At 48.4% G+C, this 21,539-nt stretch overlaps 1 protein-coding gene across 1 annotated transcript in view; it reads right to left on the minus strand.

Moving 5' to 3' along the window:
- Positions 1-21,181, minus strand: part of LOC144945822 (dmX-like protein 2) — a 69,418-nt gene extending 48,237 nt beyond the window's left edge. The window contains exons 1-2 of the mRNA XM_078874364.1: positions 20,996-21,181; positions 773-898 (exon numbers count right to left, since the gene is read on the minus strand). Coding sequence (XP_078730490.1) covers positions 773-898; positions 20,996-21,082 — 213 coding nt within the window. The 5' untranslated portion in view covers positions 21,083-21,181. The remainder of the gene's footprint in view (positions 1-772; positions 899-20,995) is intronic.
- Positions 21,182-21,539: the final 358 nt, after the last annotated feature.

The raw sequence follows: 21,539 nt of genomic DNA on the forward strand, positions 1-21,539 counted from the left end.
CCCACGGAGACCACTCCAACGCCTGTCTCTGCAATGAGCCCTTGCCCACCCTGCACACAATTCAACGACAATTCCTCAATGCTCTCATTTTGCTCTGCTCCCCTTTATGCATTCCCCACTCCATCCACCAAGGCCTTCTGTCAAAACTCTCAAACTTTGCTAGAAGCAAGGCCGCTCCGAGCTTGCTTCTACTCTGCCACTCCCATTGTCTGGAATTCCTCTCCTGTGGCCGTAGGCACTGCCGAGAACCATGCCCCGTTCCAGGCTCCAAACCTCCCTCTTCTCTTCTGCCAATGACCCTCTCGCACAGTCAAGTGCCTTAACTCACACGTCCAGTATAACGTCACTCCGATGTCTGTCTAAGCAATCGGCTGCCCCCCATCTGCAGTGCGATTCAGAATCTCCTCCTCCTCCTCTCGACACCAAGGACAGGGACCATGGTCACTGCCGGGAGTCGTTTCTCCGTGGCAATCCCTGCCATGTGGAATGTGGTTATCATCGTCCCTGCTGCCCAGCGTTCAATTCACACCGACTTTCAAGAGACACTTAGGGGGGCACTATCTCTCTCTTCAAGGCCCCCCACCTCTCCCGCCCGGCTTTTGAGTGACACTCAGCTTGGTTCCGCACCTCAGTCACCGTAAATCATGATGTCTGTAAAATATCACGCGCGTTTCAAGTTGCACTATTATTATTATTACTATCCTGCGCACGCATCGCCACTCGGCGCACGACAAGGGTTACCGCTGCGCTGTTCCCGCAGGGCGAGGCTCACCTTGCCGAGGCGCGCGGAGCAGCTGAGGCAGCCGACCTGGATGTTCCCATGCTTGGAGCCCGGGATGATCTGCACTCGCTCAAAGTTGCTGCCGAGGATCACTATGTCACAGCCAGACGCGTAGGCCTGAAACGCGACCGCGGGAGCGACAAAACGCAATTAATAAACAATTAATATTAGTTTCTTTCTGGTAAGATCGTGTAGTTGCAAACGAGCGACTTTTTTTTTTACCCGTCACACACCAACGGAAGGGGTGCAAGAGTCTAGGACGTTGATGTATGCAAACGGAGAGAGGAATGGGAAAGGGAAGATAATGCATGGGGATGAAGAGGGAAAGTATGGAGAAGAACAGAGGAACGGGAGCACAATGGTCAGAAGACATGAGGAGAGGGAGAGGCTGCATGAGGGCCTCAACGCTGCTGCTGCTGCTGCTGCATGAGGAGCGGTGTCTGTTTTCACAGTGGGTGGCAACGGGGAGAGGGAAGGGGTTCAAAGAGGGGTGGCCACGCTGAAGTCACGTGATTTGCAGGAGACTTGAGCTGGTCTAGACGGAGAGAATTCAGTTAGTCCTAGAATCCTCCACCACCCGACATGGACAAACGAATCAAGTTGTCCCGTGGACAAATGTGCCGAGTGATTGTGATACAAATTTGCTGTTTGCGCCGTTCTTTTAGTGGGCAAAGCCATCACCGCCAAGGAAAGCACCCCAGTGTTTCTCTGACACAATACGTGGTCGTTTTACAGCAGCAGCAAGGGGACGAGATTGCTGTGTGATCCCTATTGAGTCATTTTAAATGATCAACAAGATAAATATTGAATCCGTAACAGAAGAGATATTTACGTACAAGCCGTTTAATCTATGCACAAGATAATATCTATTTGTTTTGCGAGTTGTAACTCTTTTTTGGATTAAAGAATAATCCAATTATATTTTAAATATGGTATAAAGGTATCGGGAGAGCTTAGCTCCTATTAATGCCTGATGATGACAAATGTAATCTCCCAGCGAAATGTCAGACAAAACAGTCAAAATTATGCTTGGGTTTCTCAACATCACTTCCCTCTCTGGTTTGCTGATGAACCAAATCGATCAGCACGTTTGCCCATGGCGTGACAACTCGATTTGATTGGCTCTGTTGGGTGGTGGAGGGTTATCATCAACACATTTACATGATCTTGACTTAAAGCTTTCGTGACTGCAGAAATGCATATTCTTTGGGTCTTTGGTATGTTGGGTCAATCCTACATGATCTACCCCAAATTAAACTAAGTAGGAATCGACGTACGATCCGTAGCATCAGTAAGCTAGTGCCATGAGAGGTTAATTAAGCACGCCAACAGCAGAGAAGTAACTAGGACCGTCAGTTTAAACAGGAGAACCCTTATTGCTTTCAATTAACCGGGCACTCTGGGTAAAAACCGTAACTGTGCCCGTTTACCACTGTAAGACGATCGTGTGGCGCAATGCGTGCCAAAAACAGAAACAAGACCAAAATAAGAGGCAAGCGGAGCTCTCCAAACAGGATCGCGCCGGGCGGCAGGCAAGAACCGGCAGGGACCGGCGGCGGGTCTCTTCGGCCGGTCGTTTGTTCCGACGGTCGGCGACAACGTGCCGCCCCCCCACCTACTGATTGAATGTGGCGGGCTCAGGATAGTCGTCACCATACAGTACACAGCGGGGACGATGATCTGATTATGTAAATTAATCGACTAAACATAATAACTGTATACGTATTTTTGGGGTCGATTACTGTGGCCCTTTAAAGAACGGTGGCCGCCTCCGCATCCTGCCTGTGACGCAGCTGAAGATCTTTTTTTTTCCATGAAATACTCACCGAGTCTCACCTCTCTTTCAGCAGTCCCACATTAGTATTTTGGGTCAATCCCATTGATCACAGTTTTGATTTCCAGCTTATTAAACTTTTAGTTCATTTACTAAATTATTTCATGAGACCTCCTTTGCCAGTACCAAAATATAAGAATAGGTTTTTCCCCTTTTTTCTGGCAACAAAACTGAAACCTTTTTTCAAGGAATCATGTCTGCATTAACCACAATATTTGTGGTCAGAATGCAAACAAAAAACACACTCTGATAATATATGCATTGTCCTTGAAACTGATTGGTCCACACCAGAGACGGCTTTCTTTTGAGCCTCGTCTCAAATGGTGCTAGACCACAAGTATTGTGGTTAATGCAGACATGATTCCTTGAAAAAAGGTTTCAGTTTTGTTGCCAGAAAAAAGGGGAAAAACCTATTCTTAGTAAATTATTCTTAAAATGTATTTATAATATAATTTTTATGCCGAGTGCCTGTTGCTGCTGTGTCCTGTACGGCGCTTTAAGATCCTTGATGAAAAGCCACTATATACATGTAATTATTATCATAACACTCAAACGTGCCGCAAGGAGAGATTATACAATCCACATAACACAATCAATCCGGTAGGTGGCCAAATTGACAGCACCCATTGCTGTACCGCCATCTCACCCTCAATGCCATAAAACACCTGCTATGGACCAACCGGGATCCGATGAGATTGGGCAAGTCCAGATGATTTGGTCATTGACAAATCACAATGAATGATGTTTCGACCACTGTACATGTACACAGTGTTGGCAAAGGTACTCTTGGTCTCAACGGGCTCTAATATATAATTACAATAAAGTTGACAAAAGGTCGTGGTGCATAGGGATCTATTGATTAGTCATTCCCCCCCCCCGCTCCCCCAATGTGGGCATTGTCTCATAAGACATTGTAATCATTAATAACGCTCGCAGAGCAGCGCACGACAAGGTATATAACAGCTCCGTGGAAAGCGATATCACAAAACTACTTCCGAGAAACCGTTCTAGTGACCCCTTCTCAATCCACTGCTGGATGAAGGCGCTTCCAACACTGTGTCGGCGATGGGGGGTTCGCTTGAACATCGTTCGCCATACTGGTCAATGCGGGTTGCTTATTGGGACCTCGGGACCAGTTCAGACACCACTTGCCACGGACGTTAGCTACAGCTGGGAACTGAATTCAGGTCGCAAGCTTTAGAGCACAATGTACTGGCCACTGCTCGCCACATTCCCATGTGGCCTGCTTAAAAGATGTTCGTCACACTGCAGTAAAACCGGTTTATGATTGAGGCATGTCTTATTATTAACAGTGATTGGGTATTTTACGATTATGCAGCCGGGTAGAGTATGACTCACTTCAGGAAGGTCATAAATTCCTGGGTGGGCATGGACCTGGCCCGTCACCTTGAAGGTGGGGTGATACATTCAGCATCACTTTTGAAGAAGTCAACAGTGGTTGAACTACCACTTATTTGGGCTCAACCAAAGGAATGTGGAATATCAAAAACTGATTAAGACCCCCAAAAAGAAATGTCCACTACCCAATGCATATCGGAATACGTAGAATTACTGACTTAGGGCACTATGGGTTTATCACAATGCAGTTTAATTAGCTAATACTGCTTGAGCCAAACTAAGGCACCCTCCAAGATACAAAAAACATATTAAGTATTGGATATGGCAGTACAGCTGTGCACAGCAACCCCCCATTCAGAGTGTGTGGGGGGGGGGAGGCCTTCATCCAGCAATGGATTGGTGGCGCACGTGGCCCACGTGGCCCAGCGTAATCTACAACTGTGGAGGCCATGGTTGGTGGAACTCTCGAATGTTGCGAAATCCCCTTCCCTTCGTTGTCAAGGAGGGGCTGTACCCTGGCTCGCCAGGAAAAGGCCATGTAGCAAAACGTGGACTCCACCTATTCCATCTGTACGGAACAGTGTTGTCCCTGAACACACGTGGGTTTTTTGTCCAGGTGCTCCGCTTTCTCCCACATGAAAACGCGAATGAATTGTCCAATGACACCTTAATACATAGAGGACCGCAGAGCTTGGGGTCTAATTTGGCACCGACCCAACGTCTGTGGTTCCTCCTCAGGCCCTTCAGCCGTTCCCTGTCTTTGGGAGTGAGCAAATACCGTATATTGGCGAGTTACAAGTTAAAATTATTACTCAAAATCTATGGGACGGCAACCATTCAAAAGTTGACGCACACAACTTTTTCACATCTTTGCAGTCTCGCACACACATGTGCTACCGTTCCCCACTGTGTACATGTCATGTATAAACGCTCCCTCCCCATGTAACGTGCTGGGTACCATCGTACCAGCCGTGCTATGCAGCCCCTGTAAACCCTCCCTTCCCATATAATGCGCTGGCTACCGTCGCATCAGCCTTTTTGGCCGGATCGCCATTGACAAAGAGCTTCTCGGCTCAATGGACTCTACCCAAAATAGACTACATTGACTGAAATGAATCGTTGCATGTCTCGTGCCTAAGGTGGTACCACCAACAGTTGGGTTCAAATCTGTCTGGGGTGGGAGATGGGGTGGGAGTGGACTGCACTTGCCTTCACCTTGCATCATCTACTGGAGAGCAAGTCTATGTTTGTATCCGCTTCGTTCTTGCGTGGAGCAGCGGAGAGAGACATCGATTAAATCAAGAGTTGAATCAAGGCCTACGCCGCATAGCCGGTGACCGGCGTCATGGCAAACGCGCACACCGGCAAGTAAGCGTATTCACGCGAGACAGCATTGTGCATAGTGCAGTGCGCCAATACGTGTACCACTAAATCATAATCAATCATAGCTCATGCATTATACAGTAGAAATATCGTGAGTGTACGAATCGGATTTAATCAATCGCAGCATTGCCCAGCTGGACCCGGAATAGCAACTCTAACTATTCAGCCGCACATGTTTTGTTCATCGAGTTGGCCAATTATCCCGATGCAGGATCACAAAGCTTGAGCAGTTATTGGCGCTGGTCCTGGCTGCCTTCCCTCTTAAACCGTGGTTTGCCATGCTAATGGGAGGTGTAATTTGAGTTAACAAAGCTTCTGATTTTTCTAACGTATTTTTTTTACACAGCTGCTGGGCAAAGGCCCAAAGGCCCAACACGTCAAGTGTCCAGCAACAAACAGAACTTTGACCTTCTGCCTACTCGTAGATACCTTTCACTTCGGCCAGTATGAGATAGCAATTCCACTCAGGCCCACGCCATTTTTTTTTCTTCCTTGCAGCTGATAGAGGATGTTTACGGTCAGGGTGGGTGGTTTCTGATGAAAGGTGCCCTCTGTAAACCGGTCAGATGTGGCCACAGGTCGCAGTCAGAACACTTGCACTGCTGGGGCAAGCGGCAGGCGGACCCACAAGGGCACACACCCCTCACCTGGCCAAACTCGACACAGCCAGGAGCACCCCCGGCCTAGGCCCCACCCCAAACCCCCCCCCCCTCCCACCCACTGAAGCGACAAGCACTACAAATATTAATTTTTGTCTTATTCCAGAATGTGATCACGATTGTGCGCTCGGCGGCGTGACGTCGTGAGACAGGGTGAAGAACCTGTTCGGAAATCTCACGAAGCAGGACAATCCTTCGTGTTGGAGAACGGTGCATGGGAAGAGGATTTGACAGAACTACTTCCGAGGTGCCTCCAATGGACCTCTGATCTACACAGTTTAGGGGGCGTCACTTTCCCACCCGCGCCGCTGCAGAATCACGTTCGTCGCATGAAATATCAAGATTTATTTTTAAATCTCAGTACTGGAATTTAGTCTAATTATGTGCGGGACCCAATTTAACACGATACGTTTTTTTTATTTTCCATTGGTGATTGCGCTGAGGCCAACAACTCGCTACACTTAAGAACCCCGCTTAATCCCAGACAGCTTCCTGCATCTGAACCCCAAGAATCTCTCTCTGCAGCGCCAGCTCAGCGCTCTGACGTTTGCGCCACCCGACAAAATCTCCAACACAGCAGAATGAATCTCTGTCCCACGGCTTCGCGTACGAAGGTTACAGGCACATGCTGCATGCTCGGGCAAATATCGAGGTGCAAGGGTCACCGACGGGGTGGCAGCAGATGCATGGCATCTACGTGGCATCGTCCTGGCATCTACCAGCATGGCTTACCATTATGGGACGTGCATGGCGTAGGGGAATTTGTAACTGGGTAAACGATAATATTTCTAGAAGTTTTCTTGACTGCAAGGATCCATACTTTTAGGTTTTATCGGTAAAGTCACGTAGGTAAAAAATGAAATAAAATAAATTAAAATGAAAACAACTAAATTAAATCACGACGTTTCGGAAGCAACACAAGCCTCCGTCTTCAGGTGGAACCGCCACAGCAAAATTGCTGTAGTGAATAAAGAGAGCTGTTTAGAGAACCGTGATTATATGGGGTAAGAGGGGGGGCAGGAGCCAAGGAGTCGGGTGGGGGGGCGGGGGATTAGCAGTGTCATAGTTAAGATAAGGGTAAGTGTAAGAGAAGTGAGGTAGCCTGGGTGGGCACCACATTGGGGTGCGGATATTAGGGAGGGTGAGTGTGGGGGCGGGGTGTGGGCTGGGAGGTGCGTATGGAGTTAAAACTAAAGCTTTATGCTACGGGGGCGAAAGTTGAGATGGTTGATAAGAAAGCTAAGTTAAGCCGATTAATGACATCCTTTGTTATGCTGCAGGGGAGTAAATGATAATAACCATAAAAAAATCTAAATCTGGAAGGCAGCTAAATTTGCATAAGTTGGCTGAATAAACACAATTATTATTATTCTGCTTGTTTACCCAAGAAACAAGGCATCAACGAGTCGACTCTTCTCAGGAGGGTCCCTGCCAAGTTTTTGCAGGAGAGAGCGATCTTGCCAGGTGTAAAATCAATTTAGCAATTTGTGCGGTAATTTCCGGCATTGCAATGTTATGGCCATTATCAATTGTTTCGTGTATTGTTTTGTTTAGCTATGGGGCAGATAGTGGAGAACCCAGAGAAAACCCAAGCAGCATAGTGGATAGAACATATGACCTGCACACAGAAAGGAACCCAAGACGGGAATCGAATCAAGGGGCTTAATGCTGTGAGGCGCGAGTGTCACCATCGTGCTGCCACCCTGCCACCCAAATCAAGAAGTGGCACGCATCGCATCTGTGCTTCCGTCTTCGCGACAAAACAAAAAAGTGCTGCCAACAGACAGGGGAACAATAAGTTGACCTCCGTCTTCCCTGCTGCAAACAAAGCAGTCTCGTGACTATCATGACGACGACCGTGTGACTGCTGCGATTCTCGCGATTCTCGTGATTCTCGTTCTCTCGTAGGCGGCGATTGAATCATTGTGACAATGCGATAGTCAAACTGCCACAAACCAACATCACCCGGGCCGGGCCCAGCGTCACATGACTGGGCGTTGTGTAATTGGTTCCGCTCTGACCGGTGTGGCGGAACGTGAAGACGGGCTGCGAGTGAAAGAGGACGGACGACGTGAGCTCGGCGACTGGATGAGTCGTCCCCCGGCCCACCTGCCGCATTATTAGCCGCCCGAGCAAACTTACAAAATAACCGAGTGAAAATTACGGGAATGTGTTTGGCAGTGATGCGGAAACAAAGTTTTAATTTACTCACCGCACACATCGTAAACACTGCCTCTTAGCAAAACGTTTACACGAAATGTACATGTTCCATACACTGCTGGATGAGGACCTCTCCGCACCACAGGTCATGGGGGGGGGTACTAGTTGGTGGGGGTTGGTGAATGCGGGGAGCACACGCGTGGAAGTAGAGATGCACAGTACGGCAATGGATACTGCTGCACTCCCCTCCACTGCAATCGAACAATGACCTCTCTTTGACTCGGAAAAAGGGGGAAATATTCATCATGAGAGATGCAAGGATGTACCATCGATTCATTTATATTCTTCCTTAAGCCCAGGGTACGTGCACCGCACGCTGTTCAACTCATCCACGTTGAACGCAAGAGGCACACGTGGGCCCTGTAGCCACGGGCGTCTGCCACATTTACGACCAATGTTAGTTACATTCATTCCTGGAATAAATCACAACCCTGAACCAGGGCGATTCATAGCATCTGTGTCAATGGTCACCCAACAACTTAAAACACTCATTGTCATCATCAGCCATGATCTATCCACTGCTGGATGATGAAGGCCTCCTCCCCCCCACCCCTCCAAGCTGTTTCCATCTCTCACGGTCACGCGATGCAACAATCCGCCATGCGTGTGCACATGAGCCGATTTCATCGCTCTGTCTCCACGGTGGGGGTCCCTCGCTTGCCCGTCATTAGTCTCGCCTAACGGCCATCGTCCCTTCCAGTGACGAGACATTAGCCTATGAAATACGTTTCCGATGTAAGGCGGTTTTACTGATGAACTCGAGAGTTTTTATTTGAACGAACCAATTCACCAGCACGTTCATGTTGTACCTGGTAGTACAATGGAATCAATGGTATTCTAGTACAACAATATGCACGGATGATGATAATTATGATACAGACTTTTTTATATTTAGCGTCATTTATACAACTGCTTCACACAATGCAACGCAATCTGCAAACACGAGGGTGCATAACCATTAAGATGTTTTCAGCCAACAGAGTGCGTATACATGTAGAAATAAACTGGAACACTTGAATAAAACCTGCGGGTGTGAGGGGACAACACTCTATCCTGTACAGAAGGGGCAGATAGACATTAGTCCTACTTGCTGTGTTACCGTCTCATGGTGAGCAAGGCAATTGCACCTCCACATCCACAGGCAGGGAGTTTCACAGAATTTGTGTGAGCCACCAACCTTTCACTTCTGCCTCCACAGTGCTGGATTACAGGCATACGCTACCAACAAAGACAAAAATCCCCCGCATAGCCTTAACAGACTGTTGGGGCAAGTGCTATTAGCGAGGACCTATGAAGACCGACACGGCACGCGAGGAGGTGGGTGACCAGCACCCCGCACAGCTGCCTTTGTCTCCCGAGTGGCGATGTTTACACAACGCACCAGATACTCATTGATGGCCGACTCGACCTCAAGGAGGCCTAGGACCGGTTCAGTTAACCGTCACCGATGTTGGCCGTGAGCGGGAATCGAACTCGGGTCGGCGAATTTGTGGCACAGCACACTAAACCGCGAGACTTTTACCACCGCATAAATATGCACATATATAGAAACACACACCAAACACGACACGGACATTTTTGTTTCCCTATTCTGAAGAAAAAAACGCATTGCGTTAAATAGCACGGACTGAGCCATGCCTAAACGCATTTCACACGCGGCTGCACGGCCGGCAGAACTTTCCACTTTGCTAAATAGAATCATTATCATCATCAGCCATGATGAATCCATGGCTGGATGAAGACCTCCCCCCAAGTCACCGCCATCCAGCAGGAAAATGTGCACGCTCACATTTAAGCCAAAAGCCCTCTCTAGCCCAGCCGATCAGGTACGCCGCCAGCCCAGGTCATCTGGCTGGCCCACGGAGCCCTTCGGGCCCAGCGTAGCCCACTGGCACTGCACAAACTAAACTAAAAACGATTTTTTATTTTACCAGGGAAACGCCCACTGAGCTATATGGCTCTTTTTCAAAAGCGACCTGGCCACAAATGATAGCTCAACGAAGTGGCTTATCATCATGTGGAAATTTATTAAAACCAAATACTCTAAACGTGTGTTTCTACATGTGAACCTTATGGCGGTACCCCGGCTCTCGCATAATGTCCGTGATGCAGTAATTTTTATAGTCTGTTGATCGTCGGCAATGCGGCAATCGACTCATCTCGACGAGCTGTACACAATGCACCACCACGGTGCATACGAGTATTCAGGGTTTCAGCGCAATCGTCCTCGCTGCGTTTCGACATTGTGGAGTCGCACTGATTTCGGATTGATTGGTCACGGAGTTAAGTGCACCCCAGGGAAAATCGTGTCCCAGAAATACAATATTTAATTGCCTCTGCCATTTTGTATTATTTGGTACCCCGGGGTACCGCCATAAGGATCATGTGGAGGGAAAAACTGGAGGATCCACAAAAATCCACACGACCACAGGGAAAGACACATCCAAACTCCAAATATACAGCAAGCGTCAGTGTCGGGATCGCACCCACGACCTCCTGCATACCAGCCAAGGTAGTTAACATCTCGCCACCGCGGTGCCCAAACCACATAGCTCACCAAGCAAGGTGCTTCCCAGGCCTACCCAGTCCAGTGAGCTGACTAGCCCTGCCAGCATATCCGTCCTGACTACCAACCCCACCTATCTTTGCCAGTGACTTTCTAACACTCTACGGAGGGTATTTATTGACACTTTGCCACACCATCGTCATTCTTAGAAACTGCTTTCTGTGTTTAGTTTGCCGTCTTTCCCCTGCACCTCCGATTAGCACGGTTGGCTACATACGGTGCGAAAGAAGTTCAACATGCATACAATGCCTCACTAATCCCTGCTCTTTGCCAAGTGCCCCTTCGAGTGGACATGCCCCCCCCCTACCTATTTTTACAGCGTCTCGAGACACGACTGCATTTTTAAGACACTTCACAAATCCTAACCGGGCTGCTTCGTATTCACCACGTTGGTGAATAAAACAAAACGTTCCCAAACTTGCTTCGGCAGCACTTTTTAAACGGTGCCATAAAAGCCGCCGCACTTTTGTTCATTGTTTAACGGAGGAGCCTCGAAGGCCACCGGCTGCATCCGCCACGAACTCAACGATGGTGGCACGAGTCGCGGGTCTCTGAAGCACCGGTTCCAAGTCCGCGGCAGGCAAAAACAGAGGATGCCGAGGGTTGGTCTTGCCAAGATGGGAGCGAGTGAGCGAGTCCATTTCATCACCGCGATTATATGTCGCTTGCGACACCGGCAGGACGATGACGCTCTCATGCTGGATGGGCTTACACCGAATGTTGCACGTGCTGGTTTCACCCCCCCAGTTTGGTTCCAATTCCACCGCTGGTGTCGTAAAATAAGACGAATAATCCATTTGGAGTTTATTTTCAAAGCAATACAACACTGCCGTGTGTTATGGAATGGCCTGTGGAAGGAGACATCATAGAATTGTGAAATCTCGTTCAAGTGACCCTTTGATCTACACTAGGAGCAGCACCTTCTCACCTGCCCTGCTCCAGAGAGAAATGTTCGTCACATGGCAGCCAAACTGATATTTCGAATTCTTAGAGCTGGCAATTCAGCTGAATTACGTGGTGCAAAGTCACATTTACGTGGTGCAAAGTCACATTTAACGTAATCTTTTTTGTGCACTTGTTTGTGATGGGGCTAAGACCATCAATTCGTGACAAGCGAGAACCTAGTTTAATGAAGGGCAGATGAAAGCTGCATTGGAACCCAGAAACTCAGCGGCTCAGCGCTCTGACCCCTGAGCCACTCAAGTGAATGCCGTGCATCAAACTCCATGTGCCGGCATTTAATGTACAAAGAGGAAGCAGGGCTGGAACTGTAAATCCTGCGATGGAGAAAGGCACTCTTTCACTTCAATATAACGTGTTAACTGATGTACAAGCGGACACTGCACACACGTTTAAGGACGGCACAATGCACACACATGTAATGATGGCACACTGCACACACATGTAATGATGGCACACTGCACACACGTGTAAGGACGGCACACTGCACACAGATGTAAGAATGGCACACTGCATACACGCGTAAGAATGGCATGAGCAGCCATTGGTGGCCAATAACCCAACCTCTTCACCACTCATTTATTGCGGTAGGTGGTGGGTGGGGGAGATGAGTTACTTTACATGCAAACGTCACTTGACGAACGCGTGACCCATAACCAGGGGTCATGCACACACGAAGACAAAGATCCCACCCCCTATAAACTATTGTGTCGAGTGCTACTAGCAAACGCTTCTGAAGGCCAACACAGCAAAAGCACAGGGTTGTGTGGCCAGCACCACACCCGGTCACCTTTATATCCCCAGCGCTGATGTTTACATGCCGCTACTCAATTAAGGCCGAGTCAACCTCAGCACCGGTTCATAAATTCGTCACCGATGTTGGTCGTGAGCAGGACAAGAATGCAGGTTGCCGGGGTTCGAGAGCACGTGGCGTTTATCACGACGCCGCCGCTGCTCCCCACGCACGCACGCTCGCATGCCCAAGCGCACACACAAACACCTGAGCGACCCCATCACACAGTTGTAACCTTTGTTTAGCCAACAATTTCAGGCAGGTTTGGGCCACTAAACAATGGGTGTCACACTGTATGCATGGCGCCGGAGAAAATTACGAGTTTGGCTGGGCCGTGTTTACGCAACACAAGGTGAGTGCGTGCACGAACGCGCGCACGCCAACGTACGCAGGCTGGCAACACAATGGCAGTGCGTGCATGCTGGCATGTGACGGCAAACGAGATGCTGGGCTGGGCGAGAGAGGCGGGTGGGACGTGGGGGGTGGCGGTGGTGCCCCAGCCATTGGCCAAACTCTCAAGAGGAATTAAAATTCACGTTGCCAAAGCAAGAGGGCCTCTCAGATGCCAGGACATGCTCTTTGCATGATGAGTTTACTGCCTATTGCTATACCATTGTGGATAACAAAAACCGTTAATCATGCAGACCAATAAGCTACGATAAAAAAAACATCAGATTGTATGGTTAATATGATTAAAGTACTTTTAGCTTGTCATGTTTTGCTTAAATGACATTCGCAATTAATCATCAAATATGACTCCCTGGAATATGCAGTTAGGCATATAAACGAATGCCACGCAGCATTAAAATGACTACCGGATATTTCACATTTCTGCGGTCTTTTGAGAAAACGGCTCAGAGAAGAAGCCAAGCACAAGAGGTGAATGTGACAAGAGTGGGACCGCCACTGCATTGTGACAACGCACCGCTCCAGTCCACTCGACTCCGACCCTCACTGCACGAGCACCGAATTGCGAGACGAGGGAATCGTGTTTTTTACAATGTGTGCAAACTAAATGCCAACGGGCCGCTAATGCTGCACGCAGCCGAAAGGGAGCAAACAAAGTTGTGCAAACGAGAGAGAAAGAGAGACAAACGTATACTTGGGCCAATCAAAAACGAAAACAATAGAGAGATTCATTCTTCAATCTTGTTGCCAACCTGGGCTGACAATTCATCAGTTATCTGGGCAAGTAAAACACTGCGTGTCGAATAAGCTGATACACAGGAGTACAAAGACCACCCTCCTCCCTATATAAAGACTTTAACAGACCGTTGGGAAAAGTGCTGTTGGCGAGCACCTATGGAGGTCAGCAAATAATGCAAGGGGGTGGGTTGCAAGCACCATGCCCGGCCGCTTTTGTCTCCCCACTGCTCACGTTTACAAACTGCGCCAGGTACGCATTAAGTGTGAGTTTACCTAGGTTAGAGGCTCAAGATAAAGGCCATATATTGCTCACCACTGATGCTAGCCATGGCCAAGAATCGGCCGGGCTCAAAGCACAGTGCTTCAATCACAACAATACCACACGCCCACACACACAAACTACAAATCGTACACCCATAAATTAAGGCTCCACGCCTATTAAGACCTACCTATATAAACACACTAGCATAAGCACCCGGCGTTGCCCGGGTGAAAAATATATTTCTTAATAACCTTACATATATACACAGATGGGCTGCTACCCCTGCCCCCCCAGCCACGATCTCCTGGGCCACTGTGCAGTAATATGTACGGCCTATAGTGTGGTGGGGTGTCGAGGCCTAGTACCGTGCAGAGCCTCCGGCCTCGCCTAAATTACCCACCCGGCTGAGGCTGGGTACAGGGGCCGTTACCCCCCCCCCGCGCTACAATAATACTGTCTAATCGCTATAATTGTATTATCTACCGACCCTATAATAGTAATTGCACACATTGTGGTGGGGGGGGAGTGAAGAGGACGTGAAACTTTGATGAATTTACCTCAGAGTCGCGTGTTAATTCGTGCGCATATTTTTAACGGGAATTAAAAATGGCGTCCACCCCGCAGCGAATGCGTCGCTACCCGTTGCCAGGGGCAACCGCCGTCCAATGAAACTGCGTATGGTCCGGCGACACACAGACAGACAGACACACACACAGACAGACAGACAGACGGACAGACAGACAGACAGATTTGCGATTTTATATATATAGATTAAACGACACAAAGTGCGCACATTTTAGGGAGACCCAGGACCGGTTCAGATCATTGTCACTGGTGTTGGCCGTGAGCGTGAATCAATTTCAGGTCACCTGGTTCATTGTGCAGCACGCTAACCGATACACTACCGCTCCTTAAAAAACGCAAAGGCAGAGACCCCCGACCCCCCCTAGCCTTAACAGACTGTTGGGACATGTGCTGTTAGTGAGCTCTATGAAGGCCCAGACAACACATAAAGGGGCGGGTGGCCAGCACCACGCCCGGTCGCCTTTGCCTCCCGAGTGGCGATGTTTACACACCGCACCAGGTACTCATTTGAGGCCGAGTCGACCTAGGGGAGGCCCAGGACCGGTTCAGACATTTGTCACTGGTGTTGACCATGAGCAGGAATCGAACTCGGGTTGTTGGGCTAGTGGCGCAGCGCGCAAACCACTACACCACCACCCTCCACACAAGCTTATATACAAAAAACACAAACACGTGTACTGTACACGAGCACAATAATAAAGCGCCCTCAAACAATCGTTCTCAGACGCACACGATGCATAAAGACACACTTATCCCAAACACCGACACCTTCACTATCCATATGCCAAACACTGCCCTTGCAGCAGTTTGGCCCAAGAGTAAATGCGCCTGGGGCATCGTTTACCAACAAGTGTTCGCCAGGGAGTTGGTCATTTAATAACCGCGCTGGGTAATTCGGCACCGTGACCACATCACAAGGTGGACAAATTACCAGCCCTGCCCTGATAATCATCTACCACTGGCGCGTCGCTGCTAGTGGGCGGGGGGTTACATTTGGAATGTCGAACCTGCAGGTTCACCAAGGAGGCAGGCAAGATAACGACTGCGAAAAGACGAGAAATGTACACATGCCTCCCACAAATTCCTAGTAGCGGTAAGGCCAGGATGTCATGGTAATAATATCTATGAAACCAGGTTTGGACATGTGGCTGCACCTTGCTGGGCCTTGCTCATGTTTGTAGGTAATTGATGATACCTGTGAATGATTATCAAACAAAGTACCCCGCATTCGAAGTATGCACAATGCAGGACGGGAGTTGAAACTACAAATGGATTGGCAGCCGAAGGAAGGAACACGCCTGAGAGAACGTCTACTGTAGAGTTGGAGCGATTAAATCGGCATGCGTGCATCTCAGCAGCGCGATATAATGGTGGCATCTTGGAAGGCCTTCATCCAGCAGCAGATAGCGCATGACTGATGATGACGTTGTGGTATATGGAATGGATTTATGTCATTTCTCGCAGCCACTCGAGGTGCTACCACTCACCAGAATAATTTAAAAATATATGGTTGGATAACATCGTAGCATATCCCTTCAAACGCTACAAATTCAGCAAAACTTCAACCTTGAACGAGCAGAAACAACCCTACTGCTCTCAAACTAACTTTGACGATTGCTACGTCAATAAAATGGTCTCGCTCCGGCTTTACGAACGGGCTTCTGAGCAACGACACGCGTAACCCCTGCGCACTTGCACAGGGCATACATTTCGACCGCTTAGTTTTTTTTTATCGGTTGGTGCCAAAAAAACGCCTGGAGTTTTGATCGAACATTTCAGCTCAGCGGCTGAAAAATGCGGAGCAACGAAAGGCGACCTCGATCGCAGCGATCGTTTCCCATGATGTTCAACCACAACATGAAACGGGAACATCTTGATCTCGGCACCACACCAGATCGGACCCGTCCTTGACAAGGACACGCTACTGACACCAGTCAAAGGGAGTTCATTTTCCCTGCTCAAATGAGACAAGTGCTGCTCATCTCCTGTTTAGAGCCTTGAGCCAGTGGTGGATAATCCACATTGCTATGGCAGGGGCATGTCTAGGCATAGGACAGAACACTGTTGACTTTCCCCCCAAAGTGGTACTTCATCTACAAGCCACGTCCAGTGCGACGATGCTGACATCCAGCGGCACACGTGGTAACAGAGGTGAGAAAACATTCTTCAAACTGTTATTGTATTTTCCGATTAGTCTGACCAATAACTGGTGATAATTTTAAGTCTGATTTGTAACACGTGCGAGCGAGTCGCTCACACAAGTCAGAGGAGCAGTGACACACATTCGAAAAATCGATTATATATATAAAATCGGAAACTGCCACTCGAAACAAAAGGGATGTGCATCATTGTCACTGTACATTATCACGACAGCTTGGAGGACATAGCCTGCCGCACACTTGGTGGTTAACGCTGCACGCCACAACCGCTGCAGGGCTTTCGTGTATTTACACTCAGAACCCGACCAGCCCAGCTCACCAGGCGCCGGCTTGTAAAACAAGGACGTGCAAATAAAAGTCCACACATTCAGTCTTCGAGCACCATTCTCCACATTCTGTAACCAAGTCACCTGGAACGCACCGGATCTCAGAAGCTAATCAGGCATTGAGCATGGATTACGCTTGGATGGCCAACAACTATGCAAGCAGGTGTCAGTCTGTAGGGTTGTGCCAAGTTGTGGGAAGCCAAGAGTGCTGCAGATAAATCCATTGCTGTACTTTGCGTCTAGACTTCCATGTCTATGCCCCTCACCTTCATTCACCATCTCGCACTGACTAAATGACCCCTACGACCTGCAGTGTGGTGACGCCTTCCATCCAGCAGATTGACAGTTTTTTTACATCATCCACACTCAAAGGTGCCTCATGTAAACTAAGCTAACTGGCCACCCACCACACCTTACCCCCAGTAACTGAAACCCGACTGGAGGAAGAACATTAATTTATGGGGTGCTATGAATGCTGTAGCCATATCTGACATCACCTTGTCCATAATTACAACAAGTACCTGTGGCGAAGGGGGTGTGGGTTGCGGTGGTGGTGGTGTTGGAAAGCAACAGCCCTGGGTATCGGAGCACAAATATTCCATCACAGCTCACGTTTCTCCTTGTCCGATATGGCTCAAGTGCCTGAAAAGTTAGCCGTGAGAGTGAAGTCTACCCGATCGCAGCTCTTAAAATTAAGATGCCATGCCGGCTCCGCCAGCTCCGTGGTGGTGAGAAATCGCCACGCATTCCTGTCGGGCGCATTGATTAAAATGCTCTCGCTGGAAAGAATGCAGGTCATCTCGTCGGCCCTCAGTATCTAAGACGAGGGGTTGACCCGAGAAAGTGCTATCAGGGGCTACCGCCATGCATAACAGGCATTATAGGCTACTATAAACATTTTATTATATATTTTTCCTGCTAAAGGTAGTGTCATTCATGAATTTGTAAAAAATGTTGTGTTATGTGTGCTTCTGCACCACTGCCAACGCAACAGCAGCAGCATTACCAAACAATATTCTGGCTTGATATGGTCACTAATAAGAGAGACCCCGATATGGGGTGACTGGGTGGCTCAGAAGTCAAGAGCACTGAGATCATGGGTTTTAAAACAAGAAATTACAAAAAAAAATCCAAATTGTAGGGATGGCATCTCAAATCAGATGACCATGCCAACGTTTTGTCGAGATGTTTCAACAAAACGGCATCTCAATGCACGTGTCTCATAAGTCAACCCATACGGTTTACCCATATTCTTGTACAAGGAAATTGAGTTTTCTGGTTCATAAGGCGTACAGCTTTTCAATACGGACAAATTAAAATGTGTTTGTGTTTCTCCCTTGTGATGGGAATTTGTAGGATGAACGTTGAGATTTATAACGGCACGGGGTGACCAATAAGGTCTGAATTGGTCTGTAATAAGGTAGGGCACTGATAAGGGGTTGACAGGTATGAGTTAAAGTATGTTACTGTTAGAGGGTGGTTCTCTACAGAATGTGTTTGCCAATCACTGTCTGCCACGTCATTAGTTGTAACTTCCTATATTTTCCGCAAGGTCCTCCCCGCGAGTCATTATTGTAAAACAGCTTAAGGATGAATGTTTCTTAACTGGCGTCAACAAATAAAATCAATCAACTTGACAGCAGCACGTGCAGATGATGCCAAGGCAGAATGCATTAGCGTGTCAGTGTCAGTTTTTAGAGCTGCAGAATGAGTCGTCACGTTCCCCACAAGCATCGCAAGTGCGATATCAATCCTAACCTTGACGCACAACCTAAACTTTAACCAGTGCGTTTCGTTTAGGTATTGCTTATCTTTTGTATTTATCTTATAGCGTCATTCATGCACGTTGCATCTCATACAACATTGAGGAGCCAGCCAAGCTGGAAGGCTGCAGCGAGGCGCTGCCAACAATTTTCCCAAACTCTGCAGTCCTCTATAGATTAAGATGCTTTCAGCCAAGTAATGAGCGGTCACACACACGTGGGAGAAAACCGGAGCACTCTGCGAAAACCCACGCTCGCGAGAGGGCAACACTCTATCCCACACAGAAGGGAGAGCAGCAGGTGAGGCATGAGGCCACAACGTCGCTGTTGCACAGCCTTCTCCTCGCGGGAATGAAAGTTTCACAACTTTTGTGTGATCCACCAACCCCCGCCCGGTAACGTGCGTTTAAGTTAAAGTTCGTTAAAGCCGATTTAAAATGACGCCAACCCAAGCAACTAATCAGGTCTCAAACATTGCAGACAACCCAACGTATACTGTGTTCCGGATTGTGTGATATCAAAATGAGAGCTTTGTTCATGGGAAGAAAAGACTTGAAAATCATGGTCAGGCGCTCTATAATAGTTTTTAAAAAATTATCATTCATACATTATTCCCCCCAATATTCAAATATGCTCAAAATGTCCCCCCCAATATATTGGTATAAAAAAAATATTTTGCTATGCTATGTAAATAAAAACAACAATTTGCTCAACCTTGGCCACAATATCTGGACTTTTCTTCATATAAATCAATGCATAGATTTCTGTGTATATGATTGTGGTTATGGTTGTACGTTATTAATCCCTAATCTCTGCCATTACATACAATGAAAGAAGAAATGGTAAAACAAAGTAAAAACAGGGCAATGCAATACACTATTCGACATTGTAAAAAATAAATAAAAAGTCCATCCCATGTGCGAGTGATTTTTTAAAATATATTGTAGGCATGAAATTGGTTTTCAAATTTAGATATTTTTCTGGGTTGGGACCCCCAGACACCCTGGAAGATTTGGTCCCCCCAATGTTGACTCCATGGCTACGGGCCTTGCATTCGAGTATCCCCTTCTTACGGTGACCCTAACAAAAGGCCATGACACCTAATGCAGGACGAACTATGTTTAACACATAGCAGGCTTTCGCGACCAATATTATCCATAATAGTGTTGTTTTTGCGTTAGATCAGGTCAATGTAAATGTCGTTAAGAACCGCCGCCACCACCCGACACATCTACAAATCTGGCTGTCGCCTGATGAAGCCGGTTGTAATTACAGGCGAAACGTCGTACTCAGATTGTAAATGTTGTTGATTTGCTCTCCCACACACCGATGTGTGCTGTGCTCGTAACAAATTGGCACGTTCTGTTTACGTGACAAACCTTACTAATTGGCTGTCGGGTGGTGGCGGGTTTAACGACACATTGATATTTACGCGATCTAACCCCCAAAAAACCTCCATCAAGGCCTAACTATATTGTGATCCTAACTGCCAACACAGCCCCTTAAAACATTTGTGATTTAACAAAGCGGCGACGTGGTTTTAATGTGGAGTAGCTCATCGTGTTGTGGTATACACGGTAGAGACACAGTAAACGTTGCTTTGGCAGTCCATGTTCTCTGTTACCGTGTGGCACACCGGTTCCCGTCGCCCAAACCACTTCGACTCCAGCAAAGTGATATCGTGACATCGTACAATGTAGCCAGAGTAATGCGACACCAGATCGTGGTGTGGTTAGTGTGATAATCGGAGGTGCTCGTCAATGTTATTAAACACCGGCTCCCCCACTGGCCTAGTAACCACTCGGATTTTGACTACAGCAAAGGCCCCGCGCTATAGTCAATGTATTCTGAGTAAAGCTGTGGCAGCGAGTGACGCAGATAGTCAAGGTAAGTTAATGAAGTTACACTCGTCAACGTTACGTTTCCCTCCCGCCTAACCACCGCGACTTTGACTACAACACGACAGTCAAGCACGGCGACATGACCAATGGACCCGTGGCAATGCCGTGCCAGTGAGTGTTGTAGCCGAGCCAAGGCAGCTACACGAGTTAGTGTAGTTACACGAGTTAGTGTAGTTACACGAGTTAGTGTAGTTACACGAGTTAGTGTAGTTACGCTAGTTAGTGTAGTTAGTGGAGTGTTATTTGTGCGTGTGATGTACCCCAGGTTCCCAATGGGCTAAGGTGCCTCAGGCCTCACCGTGAACGCAGCGCCGTCCAGGAGCCCCACGGAGAAGGTGTTCTCCCCGGGGTTCACGGCGCCCGTGAGCACCTGGTGCAGCTTCATGGCGGACGCCGACGATGTCCGGGCAGAACGCCGCTAACCCACCGCTAACCACCGCCGCCACTTAGACTCGCACCATCACCACCACCACCATCGCCAGCGTCACCACCGTACGGGGGTGTGGGGGGGGCGCCACCGCGCAAAGTCTCGCGAGATCTCGTTTGCCGACCTCCGCATTCATCTGAGAGCGCGCGGGTCCGGCCGCGTCTCGCGAGATTTGGGACGGATTTTCACCCTCCTCCCTCCTCAGCGCTTTCGGAGCGTGCGTCGACGACTGGAAATGCATCGCGCGTTGAGTGCCGCCCCGCCCCGCCCACTGTATCGCGATGTCGCTTGCCGAATGCGCATGCACCCCTATGAACTCGCCAATAAAAACGTGGCCGTAAGTGGGGGAACACGATATACAACAGGCGACGTTTCGGGCAATGGCCCTTCATAGCACATCAACACATTCATGGCC

Source organism: Lampetra fluviatilis, chromosome 39, assembly GCF_964198595.1.
Source record: "Lampetra fluviatilis chromosome 39, kcLamFluv1.1, whole genome shotgun sequence".
NCBI classification, from domain to species: Eukaryota; Metazoa; Chordata; class Hyperoartia; order Petromyzontiformes; family Petromyzontidae; genus Lampetra; species Lampetra fluviatilis.